The 14,847-nt window shown below is 47.9% G+C and overlaps 1 protein-coding gene and 1 long non-coding RNA gene across 2 annotated transcripts in view; one reads left to right on the top strand and one right to left on the bottom strand.

The window, feature by feature from the left end:
* The window catches only part of LOC134911720 (uncharacterized), a 154,611-nt gene that overhangs the window by 103,146 nt on the left and 36,618 nt on the right, over window positions 1–14,847 (bottom strand). The gene's annotated exons all lie outside the window — the stretch shown is intronic.
* LOC134909370 (ZP domain-containing protein-like) overlaps window positions 1–14,847 on the top strand; it is a 76,824-nt gene that overhangs the window by 32,533 nt on the left and 29,444 nt on the right. The window contains exons 4-6 of the mRNA XM_063916169.1: window positions 9,159–9,214; window positions 11,993–12,161; window positions 12,295–12,409. Coding sequence (XP_063772239.1) covers window positions 9,159–9,214; window positions 11,993–12,161; window positions 12,295–12,409 — 340 coding nt within the window. The remainder of the gene's footprint in view (window positions 1–9,158; window positions 9,215–11,992; window positions 12,162–12,294; window positions 12,410–14,847) is intronic.

Genomic DNA, 14,847 nt, shown 5'->3' with positions numbered 1-14,847 from the left:
GAGTCATCAGTGATATGCAAATCATCTTTTATTCCAATAATCATATATTGAATATCTTTTAGCCCTCTTGGCTGTAACTTTGCATTATCGTAGTCGACAGTGGAGTTAAACTCCGTGTCGATACTTTGTTATTTTGGATAGTGAACATAGAGAGACTCTGAAGGACTCTATGACATAGGGACAGACCAGGGTAGATTTCCTTTCTGTTCCCTAACCTTTTGTGCAATAATTTTACCTCAGCACTTACACATATCCAAACAGGTGTCGGCGTTGTTGACGGAGACACCCTCCCACACACTTATCCGCTCTATCACCTCCTTAGAGGAGCCTTTTACCTCAGACATGTCGACACACGCGTACCGACACACCACACACACAGGGGATGCTCTATTTGAAGACAGTTCCCCCACCAGGCCCTTTGGAGAGACAGAGAGAGAGAGTATGCCAGCACACACCACAGCGCTATATAATACAGGGATGTACACTATACTGAGTGATTTTTCCCCTATAGCAGCTTATATACACAGTTTTTGCGCCTAAATTTATGTGCCCCCCCTCTTTTTTTTACCCTTTGTGTACCAGGATACTGCAGGGGAGAGCCTGGGGAGCTTCCTTCCAGCTGAGCTGTGAAGAGAAAATGGCGCCGGTGTGCTGAGGAAGAAAGCCCGGCCCCCTCAGCGGCGGGCTTCTGTCCTTTTATGTACTTTAATGGCGGGGGTTAATGCACATATACAGTTTATCAGACTGTATTATGTGCTTTTCGCCAAGTAAGGTAATCTAATTGCTGCCCAGGGCGCCCCCCCCAGCACCCTGCACCCATCAGTGACCGGAGTGTGTGGTGTGCTAAGGGAGCAATGGCGCACAGCTGCAGTGCTGTGCGCTACCTTAATGAAGACCGGAGTCTTCAGCCGCCGATTTTCAACTTCTCTTCGTTCTTCTGGCTCTGCAAGGGGGACGGCGGCGCGGCTCCGGGACCGGACGACCGAGGACTGGGCCTGTGTTCGATCCCTCTGGAGCTAATGGTGTCCAGTAGCCTTAGAAGCCCAAGCTAGCTGCAAGCAGGTAGGTTCGCTTCTCTCCCCTCAGTCCCACGTAGCAGTGAGTCTGTTGCCAGCAGATCTCACTGAAAATAAAAAACCTAACAAATACTTTCTTTTCTAGGAAGTTCAGGAGAGCCCCTAGGGTGCATCCAGCTCTGGCCGGGCACAGATACGAACTGAGGTCTGGAGGAGGGGCATAGAGGGAGGAGCCAGTGCACACCAGATATAGTACCTAATCTTTCTTTTAAGAGTGCCCAGTCTCCTGCGGAGCCCGTCTATACCCCATGGTCCTTACGGAGTACCCAGCATCCACTAGGACGTCAGAGAAATAACTGTGCTGGCTTGTTCCCCCAGGCATCGGCAGGGCTGTGTGTATCAGGTGCCGTGTAGCACCCGGGACTCAGCATTAGGCTTCACACACTCCTTCTAAGCCCGCCCCCAGACTCTTGTCCAAAGGTAGTCTGGGGGTAAGCTTAGCAGTATCTGAAGCTTTATGTTGAGTCCAGCATCATAACATGTATGTTTTTTATATGTGCTAACTTTAAGTGGTTCGCCCCTGCACTATGTGGTCAGCCACTGCTGGTTTTAGGATTACGAGTCAGAGCCAGTCTTAACTACCAGTGTCAGTTATATATATATATTAGAGATGAGCGCCGGAAATTTTTCGGGTTTTGTGTTTTGGTTTTGGGTTCGGTTCCGCGGCCGTGTTTTGGGTTCGACCGCGTTTTGGCAAAACCTCACCGAATTTTTTTTGTCGGATTCGGGTGTGTTTTGGATTCGGGTGTTTTTTTCAAAAAACCCTAAAAAACAGCTTAAATCATAGAATTTGGGGGTAATTTTGATCCCAAAGTATTATTAACCTCAAAAAACATAATTTACACTCATTTTCAGCCTATTCTGAACACATCACACCTCACAATATTATTTTTAGTCCTAAAATTTGCACCGAGGTCGCTGTGTGAGTAAGATAAGCGACCCTAGTGGCCGACACAAACACCGGGCCCATCTAGGAGTGGCACTGCAGTGTCACGCAGGATGTCCCTTCCAAAAAACCCTCCCCAAACAGCACATGACGCAAAGAAAAAAAGAGGCGCAATGAGGTAGCTGTGTGAGTAAGATTAGCGACCCTAGTGGCCGACACAAACACCGGGCCCATCTAGGAGTGGCACTGCAGTGTCACGCAGGATGTCCCTTCCAAAAAACCCTCCCCAAACAGCACATGACGCAAAGAAAAAAAGAGGCGCAATGAGGTAGCTGACTGTGTGAGTAAGATTAGCGACCCTAGTGGCCGACACAAACACCAGGCACATCTAGGAGTGGCACTGCAGTGTCACGCAGGATGTCCCTTCCAAAAAACCCTCCCCAAACAGCACATGACGCAAAGAAAAAAAGAGGCGCAATGAGGTAGCTGTGTGAGTAAGATTAGCGACCCTAGTGGCCGACACAAACACCGGGCCCATCTAGGAGTGGCACTGCAGTGTCACGCAGGATGTCCCTTCCAAAAAACCCTCCCCAATCAGCACATGATGCAAAGAAAAAGAAAAGAAAAAAGAGGTGCAAGATGGAATTATCCTTGGGCCCTCCCACCCACCCTTATGTTGTATAAACAAAACAGGACATGCACACTTTAACCAACCCATCATTTCAGTGACAGGGTCTGCCACACGACTGTGACTGATATGACGGGTTGGTTTGGACCCCCCCCAAAAAAGAAGCAATTAATCTCTCCTTGCACAAACTGGCTCTACAGAGGCAAGATGTCCACCTCATCTTCACCCTCCGATATATCACCGTGTACATCCCCCTCCTCACAGATTATCAATTCGTCCCCACTGGAATCCACCATCTCAGCTCCCTGTGTACTTTGTGGAGGCAATTGCTGCTGGTCAATGTCTCCGCGGAGGAATTGATTATAATTCATTTTAATGAACATCATCTTCTCCACATTTTCTGGATGTAACCTCGTACGCCGATTGCTGACAAGGTGAGCGGCGGCACTAAACACTCTTTCGGAGTACACACTTGTGGGAGGGCAACTTAGGTAGAATAAAGCCAGTTTGTGCAAGGGCCTCCAAATTGCCTCTTTTTCCTGCCAGTATAAGTACGGACTGTGTGACGTGCCTACTTGGATGCGGTCACTCATATAATCCTCCACCATTCTATCAATGTTGAGAGAATCATATGCAGTGACAGTAGACGACATGTCCGTAATCGTTGTCAGGTCCTTCAGTCCGGACCAGATGTCAGCATCAGCAGTCGCTCCAGACTGCCCTGCATCACCGCCAGCGGGTGGGCTCGGAATTCTGAGCCTTTTCCTCGCACCCCCAGTTGCGGGAGAATGTGAAGGAGGAGATGTTGACAGGTCGCGTTCCGCTTGACTTGACAATTTTGTCACCAGCAGGTCTTTCAACCCCAGCAGACCTGTGTCTGCCGGAAAGAGAGATCCAAGGTAGGCTTTAAATCTAGGATCGAGCACGGTGGCCAAAATGTAGTGCTCTGATTTCAACAGATTGACCACCCGTGAATCCTTGTTAAGCGAATTAAGGGCTGCATCCACAAGTCCCACATGCCTAGCGGAATCGCTCCGTGTTAGCTCCTTCTTCAATGCCTCCAGCTTCTTCTGCAAAAGCCTGATGAGGGGAATGACCTGACTCAGGCTGGCAGTGTCTGAACTGACTTCACGTGTGGCAAGTTCAAAGGGCATCAGAACCTTGCACAACGTTGAAATCATTCTCCACTGCACTTGAGACAGGTGCATTCCATCTCCTATATCGTGCTCAATTGTATAGGCTTGAATGGCCTTTTGCTGCTCCTCCAACCTCTGAAGCATATAGAGGGTTGAATTCCACCTCGTTACCACTTCTTGCTTCAGATGATGGCAGGGCAGGTTCAGTAGTTTTTGGTGGTGCTCCAGTCTTCTGTACGTGGTGCCTGTACGCCGAAAGTGTCCCGCAATTTTTCTGGCCACCGACAGCATCTCTTGCACGCCCCTGTCGTTTTTTAAAAAATTCTGCACCACCAAATTCAAGGTATGTGCAAAACATGGGACGTGCTGGAATTTGCCCATATTTAATGCACACACAATATTGCTGGCGTTGTCCGATGCCACAAATCCACAGGAGAGTCCAATTGGGGTAAGCCATTCCGCGATGATCTTCCTCAGTTGCCGTAAGAGGTTTTCAGCTGTGTGCGTATTCTGGAAAGCGGTGATACAAAGCGTAGCCTGCCTAGGAAAGAGTTGGCGTTTGCGAGATGCTGCTACTGGTGCCGCCGCTGCTGTTCTTGCGGCGGGAGTCCATACATCTACCCAGTGGGCTGTCACAGTCATATAGTCCTGACACTGCCCTGCTCCACTTGTCCACATGTCCGTGGTTAAGTGGACATTGGGTACAACTGCATTTTTTAGGACACTGGTGAGTCTTTTTCTGACGTCCGTGTACATTCTCGGTATCGCCTGCCTAGAGAAGTGGAACCTAGATGGTATTTGGTAACGGGGGCACACTGCCTCAATAAATTGTCTAGTTCCCTGTGAACTAACGGCGGATACCGGACGCACGTCTAACACCAACATAGTTGTCAAGGACTCAGTTATCCGCTTTGCAGTAGGATGACTGCTGTGATATTTCATCTTCCTCGCAAAGGACTGTTGAACAGTCAATTGCTTACTGGAAGTAGTACAAGTGGGCTTACGACTTCCCCTCTGGGATGACCATCGACTCCCAGCGGCAACAACAGCAGCGCCAGCAGCAGTAGGCGTTACACGCAAGGATGCATCGGAGGAATCCCAGGCAGGAGAGGACTCGTCAGACTTGCCAGTGACATGGCCTGCAGGACTATTGGCATTCCTGGGGAAGGAGGAAATTGACACTGAGGGAGTTGGTGGGGTGGTTTGCGTGAGCTTGGTTACAAGAGGAAGGGATTTACTGGTCAGTGGACTGCTTCCGCTGTCACCCAAAGTTTTTGAACTTGTCACTGACTTATTATGAATGCGCTGCAGGTGACGTATAAGGGAGGATGTTCCGAGGTGGTTAACGTCCTTACCCCTACTTATTACAGCTTGACAAAGGGAACACACGGCTTGACACCTGTTGTCCGCATTTCTGGTGAAATACCTCCACACCGAAGAGCTGATTTTTTTGGTATTTTCACCTGGCATGTCAACGGCCATATTCCTCCCACGGACAACAGGTGTCTCCCCGGGTGCCTGACTTAAACAAACCACCTCACCATCAGAATCCTCCTGGTCAATTTCCTCCCCAGCGCCAGCAACACCCATATCCTCCTCATCCTGGTGTACTTCAACACTGACATCTTCAATCTGACTATCAGGAACTGGACTGCGGGTGCTCCTTCCAGCACTTGCAGGGGGCATGCAAATAGTGGAAGGCGCATGCTCTTCACGTCCAGTGTTGGGAAGGTCAGGCATCGCAAACGACACAATTGGACTCTCCTTGTGGATTTGGGATTTCAAAGAACGCACAGTTCTTTGCGGTGCTTTTGCCAGCTTGAGTCTTTTCAGTTTTCTAGCGAGAGGCTGAGTGCTTCCATCCTCATGTGAAGCTGAACCACTAGCCATGAACATAGGCCAGGGCCTCAGCCGTTCCTTGCCACTCCGTGTGGTAAATGGCATATTGGCAAGTTTACGCTTCTCCTCCGACAATTTTATTTTAGGTTTTGGAGTCCTTTTTTTTCTGATATTTGGTGTTTTGGATTTGACATGCTCTGTACTATGACATTGGGCATCGGCCTTGGCAGACGACGTTGCTGGCATTTCATCGTCTCGGCCATGACTAGTGGCAGCAGCTTCAGCACGAGGTGGAAGTGGATCTTGATCTTTCCCTAATTTTGGAACCTCAACTTTTTTGTTCTCCATATTTTATAGGCAGAACTAAAAGGCACCTCAGGTAAACAATGGAGATGGATGGATTGGATACTAGTATACAATTATGGACGGACTGCCACGGTTAGGTGGTATAAAAAAACCACGGTTAGGTGGTATATATTATAATAATAATACAATTATGGATGGACGGACTGCCTGCCGACTGCCGACACAGAGGTAGCCACAGCCGTGAACTACCGCACTGTACACTGGTTGATAAAGAGATAGTAGTATACTCGTAACAACTAGTATGACACTATGACGACGGTATAAAGAATGAAAAAAAAACCACGGTTAGGTGGTATATATTATAATAATAATACAATTATGGATGGACGGACTGCCTGCCGACTGCCGACACAGAGGTAGCCACAGCCGTGAACTACCGCACTGTACACTGGTTGATAAAGAGATAGTAGTATACTCGTAACAACTAGTATGACACTATGACGACGGTATAAAGAATGAAAAAAAAAACCACGGTTAGGTGGTATATATTATAATAATAATACAATTATGGATGGACGGACTGCCTGCCGACTGCCGACACAGAGGTAGCCACAGCCGTGAACTACCGCACTGTACACTGGTTGATAAAGAGATAGTAGTATACTCGTAACAACTAGTATGACACTATGACGACGGTATAAAGAAAGAAAAAAAAATACCACAGTTAGGTGGTATATATTATAATAATAATACAATTATGGATGGACGGACTGCCTGCCGACTGCCGACACAGAGGTAGCCACAGCCGTGAACTACCGCACTGTACACTGGTTGATAAAGAGATAGTAGTATACTCGTAACAACTAGTATGACACTATGACGACGGTATAAAGAATGAAAAAAAAACCACGGTTAGGTGGTATATATTATAATAATAATACAATTATGGATGGACGGACTGCCTGCCGACTGCCGACACAGAGGTAGCCACAGCCGTGAACTACCGCACTGTACACTGGTTGATAAAGAGATAGTAGTATACTCGTAACAACTAGTATGACACTATGACGACGGTATAAAGAATGAAAAAAAAACCACGGTTAGGTGGTATATATTATAATAATAATACAATTATGGATGGACGGACTGCCTGCCGACTGCCGACACAGAGGTAGCCACAGCCGTGAACTACCGCACTGTACACTGGTTGATAAAGAGATAGTAGTATACTCGTAACAACTAGTATGACACTATGACGACGGTATAAAGAATGAAAAAAAAAACCACGGTTAGGTGGTATATATTATAATAATAATACAATTATGGATGGATGGACTGCCTGCCGACTGCCGACACAGAGGTAGCCACAGCCGTGAACTACCGCACTGTACACTGGTTGATAAAGAGATAGTAGTATACTCGTAACAACTAGTATGACACTATGACGACGGTATAAAGAATGAAAAAAAAACCACGGTTAGGTGGTATATATTATAATAATAATACAATTATGGATGGACGGACTGCCTGCCGACTGCCGACACAGAGGTAGCCACAGCCGTGAACTACCGCACTGTACACTGGTTGATAAAGAGATAGTAGTATACTCGTAACAACTAGTATGACACTATGACGACGGTATAAAGAATGAAAAAAAAACCACGGTTAGGTGGTATATATTATAATAATAATACAATTATGGATGGACGGACTGCCTGCCGACTGCCGACACAGAGGTAGCCACAGCCGTGAACTACCGCACTGTACACTGGTTGATAAAGAGATAGTAGTATACTCGTAACAACTAGTATGACACTATGACGGTATAAAGAATGAAAAAAAAACCACGGTTAGGTGGTATATATTATAATAATAATACAATTATGGATGGACGGACTGCCTGCCGACTGCCGACACAGAGGTAGCCACAGCCGTGAACTACCGCACTGTACACTGGTTGATAAAGAGATAGTAGTATACTCGTAACAACTAGTATGACACTATGACGACGGTATAAAGAAAGAAAAAAAAATACCACGGTTAGGTGGTATATATTGTAATACAATTATGGATGGACGGACTGCCTGCCGAGTTCCGACTGCCGACACAGAGGTAGCCACAGCCGTGAACTACCGCACTGTACTGTGTCTGCTGCTAATATAGACTGGTTGATAAAGAGATAGTATACAATACATACAACAATATACTACTATACTGGTGGTCAGGCACTGGTCACCACTAGTCACACTGGCAGTGGCACTCCTGCAGCAAAAGTGTGCACTGTTTAATTTTAAATTAATATAATATTATGTACTCCTGGGGGCTCCTGCTATAACAACCTGCAGTGCTCCCCAGTCTCCCCCACAATTATTATAAGCTTTGCCTTTTATACATTGATGTGCAGCACACTGGGCTGAGCTGAGTGCACACAGACTGAGTCACACTGTGTGACTGGCTGCTGCTGTGTATCGTTTTTTTTCAGGCAGAGAACGGATATAGCAGAGAACGGATATATTATATTAAAATAAATAAAAGTTAACTAACAACAACTGCACTGGTCACTGTGGTAAACTCTGTCTGACTCTGCACAATCTCTCTCTCTCTTCTAATCTAATTTCTAATGGAGAGGACGCCAGCCACGTCCTCTCCCTATCAATCTCAATGCACGTGTGAAAATGGCGGCGACGCGCGGCTCCTTATATAGAATCCGAGTCTCGCGAGAATCCGACAGCGTCATGATGACGTTCGGGCGCGCTCGGGTTAACCGAGCAAGGCGGGAGGATCCGAGTCTGCTCGGACCCGTGAAAAAAACATGAAGTTCGTGCGGGTTCGGTTTCAGAGAAACCGAACCCGCTCATCTCTAATATATATATATATATATATATATATATATATATATATATATATATATATACTGGCCAAACAATCTGATTCCAGTATTGAATTCAAACCTTTATCCTGTTTCCCAGGGTCCATATTACCTCACAGTGTTCCGCAATCTGAACTAGGAATTCATCTTGGAACTAGGAGTCACAAGGCACAGTGGCAGAACGCTCAGAGGCAATGGAAGCATTAACCTCTGGACCCCAGCTGTCAAGCGGGCACAGATGAATCCTTCTATAATCACTGCCTGTGCCCTGCTGATCACTGCAGCGACAAAGGTAGCGAATAGAGAAGGATATATTTGTGGGGTCTGGGTAGCCATTGGCACTTGCCGGCAGTTGGCTGGTTTATTGAAACACGGCACACGTGATGTCATGACATCACGCATGCTGCACGTCTGACAGAGGAGCCAGCCACAGCAGGAAGAGGAGCAGCCGCAGCCAGGAGACAACAAAAGAAGGTAATTGTCTGTGGGCTGCACAGGGCTGGAGGGACAGAAGGAGGCTGGCTGGAGAGACACAAGGGGCCTCGCTGTGGAGATGATGGGTGTTTGCAGAGACAATGGGCCTGTCTGGGAAGACACAGCGTGGCTGGAGAGACACATGGTGCACAGGGACGTGCAGTCAGGGAAAGCAGGGGAGGCAGTGCCTCCCCTGTCATAATGATTAAGATAATACTAAGAAGATGCATATGACACATATTCTGTGTCATATGTATCTTCTTTATATTATTCTTTACATTTCTCCCCTCTCTATGTATTTGGGAGGCACCGATCGTGGTGCCTCCCGTTGTCACTGCGGAAAGTATGGGGAGCGGGGGGCGGGCACGGGCGGGGACTAGCCTTGGGCTGTAAAAGCCCATTGAAAATATATGGGAAAGCGGCACCATTAGTGGTGCCGCTTTCATACAGGGACATGCTTTCAACCTATGAAAGCACGTCCCTGTCAGTGAGGCCACAGTGATTGGCCAGCGGATCCGTCCCTGGATCCGCTGTCAATCACTGTGTGGGCGACGCGGGGGAGGAGGTGCGGGCGGCTGGATGCGGCGATGGTGCGGGCGGCGGGATGCGGCGGTGGAGCGGGCGTCGGCGGTGCGGGTTGCGGCGGTGGTGCGGCGGCGGAAATTACCTTTATTCTGCAGAGTTTGGCAGCGGAGCGGTTCCAGTTTCAAAAATGGCGCCTCAGCGTCATTTTTGAAATTCAAGATGGCCGCCGCGAGCCAATCACGGCTCGCCGCGTCATCGCCCCGCCCCCGCCGGCTGACTTATATAAGTCAGCGCGAGGCGGAGGAGAGTCAGTCCGACGGCGGAGGAGGAGCAGTGAAGAGCTCCTGAAGAATGAAGACGCCGGAAGTCCTGGCTGGGCGGCGGCTATGCAAAAGAGCTTAGCAGCCGCCGCCCACCAGGTGAAGACGCTGGAAGCCCTGGGGGGGTGGCGCCCCCCCAGGTGAAGACGCCGGAAGCCCTGGGAAGGCGGCGGCCACGCAAAAGAGCTTAAAGGCCGCCGCCCCCAGGTGAAGACCCAGTTTAATAAAGTTTATTTTCAAGATAGTGTGGTGTTTTTATTTTAATATTTTCTTTACAGGTGGACTACAGGTGCCAGCGGGCACTTTATGTCCGGGCATGCTGGCACTTGTGGTTCTCCAAGTGCAAGCATGCTGGGGCAGGCTTGCTGGGACCTGTAGGCTACCTGTAAAGAACAATATTACTATTCTTTGCAGGTGGACTACAGGTGCCAGCAGGCCCTTTGTGTCCGGGCATGCTGGCACTTGTGGTTCTCTAAGTGCCAGCATGCTGGGGCAGGCTTGCTGGGACCTGTAGGCCACCTGTAAAGAACAATATTAACACACAATGAACCCCGCACCCACCGCCACCAGGGGTGCGGGGCATAGCACTGGGCTATCAGCCCAGTGCTGGTTACTGCTCGGGAGGGGAGACCCCATTTTTATTTTTTGGGGTTCCCACTTTCCGAGTAATTCCAACCCTGGGCTGACTGGCTGGGGGGGCAGATTAATGTAATGGCAGGGGGACCCCACACTGAGTGTCTCCCCTGCTATGGCATTACTCCCCCTAGCTGGTTCTGCCTAGTGCTGGTTTTACTGGTGTGTTGGGGGAGCACACTTTTTTTTTTTCAGGTGGTGGGGGGGGAGGGCTTCTTAGCTGCCAGTGCCTCCCCAACCAGTGACCTCACCGCACGTCACTGGTGGTGCAGGCTGGGGAGACACTGTGGGGGCTGCAGAGACAGAAGGCGGTTGGACACCACCAGCTGTTTTGCCTGTGGACACCTGGTTTGAATTTATTTATGGGATTAACAAACATTTTGTTTCACCGACAGTCTTCTGTGTGAAACTGGTATATTCCTATCAATTGCTTGTGCATGCTGAAAGAGAGAAAGCGGTCAATAATATTCTGCCACAAGATTACCCTGATCCTTCTCAGGGGCATTAAGGGTCAGGTAGAGCGGGTATAGATTACCCTCCACTTAATAACCATATGCTTCGATGGCCTTGGTCCTTCTGAAGGCTCTTGGCCATATTTGCCTACTCTCTCGGAATGGCTGGGAGGCTCCTGGAAAATCGGTGGTGCTCCAAGCCACCCAAAAGAGTGGGCAAGTCTTCCACACTGACCTTCCTTGGGAACACTGACCTTCCTGGGTGTACAGCCATATGTTCAAATGTGCAAGGACTGTAGGTAATATTGGCCTTGGCCATGGTGGTTACATGTTTGCTGCTGATCTGTGTCTGACGTCGCAGGCCTGTACTACACATGCGCAGTACAGGTATGGTGCATGCGCAAAGTATGTCCCATCGCTACAGCTGGGATCTGACTCATGTCTTGATGCATGCGCAGTACCACTTAGATGCATGCGCAGAAGAAAATAATTACTCTTCTGCATCTAAAATCGCTGCTGCAGCCGAATCAGAATCAGGCTTTAGGATCTTTCCATATCATAATGTAGTATAAAAATACTAAACCGAGCGATCTTCACTTCTACGTGTATCATCCTATATAATAAAAGGCTAACGCTGCTCCTCACCTCTAAGGGAGGAATACAAGTGTTTTGTGCACCAGCGGCCACTAGATGGCGCTCAACGGAGCAATTCAAGTGTTTCTCCATTTAGGAGCACACAGCTGCTGGCACTGACATTACTGTTATGCTGTTCCGTCATTTTGACAGGCTGGTAACTGGTGCAGTAATAAATATTAATTTTAACTTTTTCTTTTTTGTCCCTAAAACAGCTGCTCATATGTATTTTTGCATGAGACCTTATCAATAATTATGAATGGAATGGGTGCAGAAGCAATGTTCAGGATTCAGATGTTCAAGTTTGTGGGTCTGGCGTATAACAATGTTTTCCTGCACTGCAGCGTTCAGATATGCCATAACACAGAATTCCTATGCAAGCTGGTAAGTAATTGTTATTAAAACTCAATGCCAGTTACAGGGATACTCAACCTGAATTTACTTTATCGCATAGTAGGTAATGAGATTTATAATCAAGATAGATCTGAGATTTGTGTATTTCTTATCACTTCATCAGAACTGTACTAACAACAGAAGAGTAGCCAGAAACAGGAGAGAACTCCCTACAACTCATACAGTTACATATGGGCCAATTTCTCTTAAAGTATCGGACGACAGGGTGTCTGACTCAGGTACATAATAATACAACCTGTTATTTGAATTGTATTGTACAATGATTTGATTCCCAATCAGGACTGATTAGGACGGAAGAGGCCCTATAGTCCTTCACTGGCTCCAGCACATATAAGGGGATATACGTTCAAGATCCCGGCTGTAAGAATCCCGTCAGTCAAAATATCAACTCCAGAATCCTCACAGCTGCCGCCGAAATCCTGACCAGGTCAGCATCCTGATGCCGGAATATCGACAGCCGGGATCACGAAGGTAAGTATAGCCAGGAGCGTTAGGATTTGGCTGCGGTGCTAAGAGCTAGGGTGAGGCTGTGGAAGGGGAAAGGTTAGGGTTAGGCTGCGGGAAGGGGGGTTAGGGTTAGGCACCACTGGGGGGGGGGTTAGGTTTAGGCACTAAGGGGGGAGGTTAGGGTTGGGCACTAAGGAGGGATGTTAGGGTTGGGGGGGCGGGGTAAATGACTTACCTCATCCCTGTTGGGATCATGACCATCGGGATGCCGGCATCGGTATTGTGACCGCCGGCATCCCGTCTGCCAGGATCAAATACCGATCCCAATGAGACCTGTTGTTATTTACTATACCAACAATATATTAAAAATGACATTCCTCCTCTTATTTGGAATGCCACACATCAGGTTATGCCTCATTTAAAGATAGACATAAATCCAACTGCAGGATGGAAAAATCCAGCTTCATTTACTGTGCATGGACCTTAAATAAATCAGGAACTTTTAAGTCAAATTTAAGTTGCACTGAAGAGGCGGATGGGGTGTGCAAGAGTGTGTTATATATAATATGGCCATGCTTTTCTAAGCAGCTCCAGATATAGGGGGTCATTCCGAGTTGATCGTTAGCTGCCGTTGTTCGCAGCACAGTGATCAGGCTAAAAAACTGGATTTCTGCGCATGCGTATGGGGCGCAGTGCGCACACGTGTCGTACTTTCACAAAAGCCATTGCAGTTTCGCACAAGTTTGAGCGACGCTTTTCAGTCGCACTGCTGATCGTTGAGTGATTGACAGGAAGTGGGTGTTTCTGGGTGGTAACTGCCCGTTTTCGGGAGTGTGTGTAAAAACGCAGGTGTGTCAGATACAAATGCGGGCGTGCCAGGAAAAACGCAGGCGTGGCTGGCCGAACGCAGGGCATGTTTGTGACGTCAAAACAGGAACTAAACAGTGTGAAGTGATCGCTAGCTAGGAGTAAGTCTCGAGCTGCTCAGAAACTGCACAATCTTTTTTTGTAGCAGCGCTGCGATCCTTTCATTCACACTTTTGCTAAGCTAAGATACACTCCCAGAGGGTGACGGCTTAGCGTTTGCACGGCTGCTAAAAGCAGCTAGCGAGCAAACAACTCGGAATGAGGGCCATACTTCTTGGGAGGTGATCTTTTGGGGTTCCTGAACTTTCCTGTAAAGATGCCTGTTGGGGATGAACAAAACATCAAATACAAAAATAGCCTTTCTCCACTGTGCAATAGCCTGGACTAGGTAGTGCTAAAGCACGGGGAGAACGAGCATGGGACCACACTGCAAAAACAGTGATTCTTGTTGATATGTGAAAAGAAACCTTTAGACAGACATTAAGGTTGTGCAAACTAGAGATGAGCGCCTGAAATTTTTCGGGTTTTGTGTTTTGGTTTTGGGTTCGGTTCCGCGGCCGTGTTTTGGGTTCGACCGCGTTTTGGCAAAACCTCACCGAATTTTTTTTGTCGGATTCGGGTGTGTTTTGGATTCGGGTGTTTTTTTCAAAAAACACTAAAAAACAGCTTAAATCATAGAATTTGGGGGTCATTTTGATCCCATATTATTATTAACCTCAAAAACCATAATTTCCACTCATTTTCAGTCTATTCTGAATACCTCACACCTCACAATATTATTTTTAGTCCTAAAATTTGCACCAAGGTCGCTGGATGACTAAGCTAAGCGACACTAGTGGCCGACACAAACACCTGGCCCATCTAGGAGTGGCACTGCAGTGTCACGCAGGATGTCCCTTCCAAAAAACCCTCCCCAATCAGCACATGACGCAAAGAAAAAAAGAGGCGCAATGAGGTAGCTGACTGTGTGAGTAAGATAAGCGACCCTAGTGGCCGACACAAACACCGGGCCCATTTAGGAGTGGCACTGCAGTGTCACGCAGGATGTCCCTTCCAAAAAACCCTCCCCAATCAGCACATGACGCAAAGAAAAAAAGAGGCGCAATGAGGTAGCTGACTGTGTGAGTAAGATTAGCGACCCTAGTGGCCGACACAAACACCGGGCCCATTTAGGAGTGGCACTGCAGTGTCACGCAGGATGTCCCTTCCAAAAAACCCTCCCCAATCAGCACATGACGCAAAGAAAAAAAGAGGCGCAATGAGGTAGCTGACTGTGTGAGTAAGATTAGCGACCCTAGTGGCCGACACAAACACCGGGCCCATTTAGGAGTGGCACTGCAGT

This window comes from Pseudophryne corroboree, chromosome 4, assembly GCF_028390025.1.
Source record: "Pseudophryne corroboree isolate aPseCor3 chromosome 4, aPseCor3.hap2, whole genome shotgun sequence".
NCBI classification, from domain to species: Eukaryota; Metazoa; Chordata; class Amphibia; order Anura; family Myobatrachidae; genus Pseudophryne; species Pseudophryne corroboree.
Note: the sequence above shows the minus strand (reverse complement) of the source record. Positions and strands in the feature narration are given on the sequence as shown.